The sequence below is a fragment of the Thamnophis sirtalis genome, unplaced genomic scaffold (assembly GCF_051295495.1).
Source record: "Thamnophis sirtalis isolate CommonGarterSnake01/CBP01778 unplaced genomic scaffold, rThaSir2_p1.2 scaffold_1, whole genome shotgun sequence".
NCBI lineage: Eukaryota > Metazoa > Chordata > Lepidosauria > Squamata > Natricidae > Thamnophis > Thamnophis sirtalis.
Genome location: NW_028261381.1, coordinates 67,090,256 through 67,094,104, shown reverse-complemented (window position 1 = coordinate 67,094,104; position 3,849 = coordinate 67,090,256). Strand labels below are relative to the sequence as shown.

The window sequence follows — 3,849 nt, the reverse complement described above, 5'->3', positions numbered from 1 at the left end:
AGCAGCAAAAGAAGTAAAAAAAATAAGAACACTTCCAAAAACCATTTTTGAAATGACACAAGAAATAGGCCTACAGGATGTATGGAGAGAACAAAACCCAAACACAATAGACATGGTGTGGATGACGTCGGAAATGAGAGCAGATGTCCAAGAGGTAGACATAGCAATGAACATATGGGCAGACCACAACCCCATAAAAGTTACATGGAAGGGAGAAAAGAAGAAACTGAGATAGACAATGAATCCAACTATTTTAAAAGACAGAGAGTTCACATAAATGATGGAAAAAGAAATGGAATTTTTCTTTAAAGAAAACAGAAAAGAAGAAACATCACTGCAAAATGTCTGGGATACGGCATGACATTATGTATGATAAAGGAAAATGTATAATAAAAAATATATTTGTTAAAAAATGAGTATGTTGTAAACCCATCCGATATGTGCAAACGATGTTTGATTGCCCTCCCCTTTCATCCTTTTCATAATCACAATCTGTTTATAGGGAAAGAAGAAGAAAGATATTTGCAGTTTTCAGTACTAAAAGAAATAATACATGCTAATATTTTAAAGAATGCACTGAAACTCCTGTGGCGCATAGTATTTCATTCCATAACTTTCTAATAGATGCAATGGTTTCCAGAGATATTAGAGTTCTATTACATGTAGGCCCTAATGCTGTCCATCCACCCAATAGGAAAATTAATACTAATTCTTGGCTTCCAGTATTTAATACTTGACAATAGGAAAGCATAATGATATCGCTCCAGATTCCGAAAACTTAATCTGCCTTCATGAATTGGCAATTGCATTTTCTATATTCTTTAGCAATAGTTAGACTTATATACCGCTTCATAGGGCTTTCAGCCCTCCCTAAGCGGTTTACAGAGTCAGCATATTGCCCCCAACAACAATCCGGGTCCTCATTTTACCCACCTCGGAAGGATGGAAGGCTGAGTCAACCTTGAGCCTGGTGGGATTTGAACAGCCGAACTGCTGAACTGCAGTCAGCTGAAGTAGCCTGCAGTGCTGCATTTAACCACTGCGCCACCTCGGCTTTAAATTGAAGTACCCTATGAGGGAGGGGAGAAACAAATCTTTTCCCTATGCTAAATAGGTTCTATGGGAAAAACCAACTTTAAACATTGGGAGAAAGATTATGATATGAAAAAACTGGAGGGAAGTAGGAATATTGATTTTGGACCAAGTGATAAATGATAAAGATGAATATAATCTGTCAGATTTTAACAACATAAATTGGACCAGCAACATTTTTTGGTTTCTGGATACTCAATATATAAAAATAACTTTTTAAATCCTTTATAGCTAAAGAAAACCCCTATCCACTATTAATTTTTATAGATATTTGTTTCTGGTAAATCAATTTGATATGTAAATGGTAAAGAATGGGTGAAATAATGAATTAGAAATTATTATATTGTCGGGATAATGAGAGTATCTTAACTTTTTTAGAAAAAGTATAGTTGGACTTTAAATTATGAGTTATATAACAACAACAAAATATTTAGCATTTGCTGAACATTACATTTGTATAGAAAGGACTGTCAAACAAAGCATTTTGCTGAAGATATAATATAATCATTCATCTTTAAAATGTGTTTTTAAATGAGGAAATTTTGCAAAATGAAGATGATGGTTAATCACTGAAATAATCTCTCTGATCGCTTGATTCTCTCCAACAACTTTTATTTTGGTAATCCAATCTGGAAAAAGGAAATATTAATGACATTCATGTGGATGATGTGAATTTTTCCCAAACTTTCTTGAAGGCTGCCTTCACATCTTTGTTACGTAAACTATAAATGAAAGGGTTGACCAGAGGGTTGACAACTGTGTAGAACAGCGCATTTGCCTTGTCTGAATCTGGAGTGTGTTGAGAGTTGGGCCTGGAATACATGATGAGAATAGAACCATAGAAGAGAGTGACTGAGACCAGGTGAGCTGAACAAGTGAAGAAAGCTTTGCGTCTTCCTGCGGCTGAACGGATGCTGACTATGGCTGCCCCAATAGCAATATAGGATCTCAGGATGATAGCTGTGGTTACCAGCAGACTGCAACCCATTGAAGAATATACGATGAGATCATAGATCCCTATGTCATCGCAGGACATCTTCACAAGTGGTGCCACATCACAAAAACAGTAGTTGATGACATTTTCCCCACAAAATCGTAGGCGGAAAGTATTACTAGTGTGTGCAATGGCATTGGCAAATCCAGCTGCATAAGATGCCATCACAAGCTGAGCACAAAGCTTTTTGGGCATTGCTGTGACGTAAAGGAGTGGATTGCAGATGGCCACATAGCGATCATAGGCCATGAAGGCCAATAAGAAGCATTCAGTGTAGGCCAAGCCAGCAGAGAAGAAGAACTGGGCTGCACAACCAGCTAGGGAAATGTGGTTGTTCTTGGACACACAGTCAGACAAGATCCGAGGAGTGTAGACTGTGGAGTACCAGACGTCCAGGAAGGAAAGGCTTCCCACAAAGAAGTACATGGGTGTGTGCAAGCGGGAATCTAGGTAGATCAGGGCCATAAGGCCCAGGTTCCCAATCAATGTTATGGTGTAGGAGGCCAAGAACAGCACAAAGAAGATAAGGCATAGAAATGGGTCTGTTGTAAACCCAGACAAGACAAAATCAATAATCAATGTCCAATTTTCTTCCACTTTCACCATTTTCATAAGCAGAACCTGTTTACTGAGCAAAAAAAATTAGAATTTTGCAGTTTTCAGCCCTGAAATAGGGAATCCCTTCTAACATGTTGAGTGATGTGTTGACACCACCCATGATACATTTGGTAAGAGTTTGACCAATTTTCTCCTAAAATGATTTTGCTTCTCTGTGTTTAATTTGCTGGATATATTTACAGGATTCAGCTTTTAGACAAAAAGGACAAGAGAAGGCTCTCTTTACTTAGGAGCACTCCCTGTATTCGGCTAATCTTCTCTGAAGGTGGTCTCAGCATATGTGTGTGCTTGAAGGTTCTTATCAGGACTCAGACTGTTAACAAGGTTGAGGCTGAAGAAAAACTGGAAAGAAGACCCTGAAGAAGGCTGCACTGTGCAGTTGCAGAAACCTTCCAGAACAGGTAACATCAAATCAATTCTACCTCATTGGTGGGATTCAAAAGTTTTTATTACTAGTTCTGTGTGCGTGGTCGTAATGTGGGTTGGTGGGTGTGGGTTGGTGGGCGTGGCAAGGAAAGGTTACTGCAAAATCCCCATTTCCTCCTGTTGGCTGGGACTCAGGAGGAGAGACTAGATGGGGGCAGTCAGAGGTGGTATTTACCGCTTCTCTGAAATACTCAAATTTTCCACTACCGGTTCTCCAGAACTAGTCAGAACCTGCTGAATACCATCTCTGTTCTACATGGTTGCCAAGAAAACTCTAGGAACATGCTCATGTAGACACTAAGAGTCAGCCTCTTGGTGGCTGACGAAGGCCCCATTACCTTTTCTAATGGGTCACAGGGCAAATGTAGCATATATTTCACATAAATTTCTCTCCCCTCCTGTTTTGGATTATTCTCCCCATCTGCTTATCATAACAACTTTCTAGAATCAGTAAATCGATAAGTCTGCTCAGGCCTTTAACAAACCTCTCCTTGATTCCCCAGGAAATCTCTTTTGGCAACCATCCCTCTATCTGTTGATTTTTTTTTTAAACTGATGTAAAAGTTTTAACAGCCTGAGGTCCAAAGGATCGGACATTGTTAAGATGGCTCTATATCCAAGGCTTGTATTGATACCATAGTATATGCACATATATATATTGTGTAAAATATATGTCTGTCCTTTCTTCTTAACTTTTGCTGTGATGGCCCAAGCACTCT

At 38.9% G+C, this 3,849-nt stretch overlaps 1 protein-coding gene across 1 annotated transcript; it reads right to left on the bottom strand.

Annotated features, from left to right (window-relative positions):
- Positions 1-1,747: 1,747 nt before the first annotated feature.
- LOC148049500 (olfactory receptor 9G4-like) lies at positions 1,748-2,698 on the bottom strand. The gene has a single exon (XM_087703868.1). It carries the CDS (start codon positions 2,696-2,698, stop codon positions 1,748-1,750), a length of 951 nt encoding a protein of 316 aa, XP_087559994.1.
- Between the last annotated feature and the right edge of the window lie 1,151 nt (positions 2,699-3,849).

What these genes read in the sequence shown, in the direction of transcription:
- LOC148049500 (XM_087703868.1), bottom strand. Translation starts at nt 2,698, where the DNA reads ATGAAAATGGTGAAAGTGGAAGAAAATTGGACATTGATTATTGATTTT.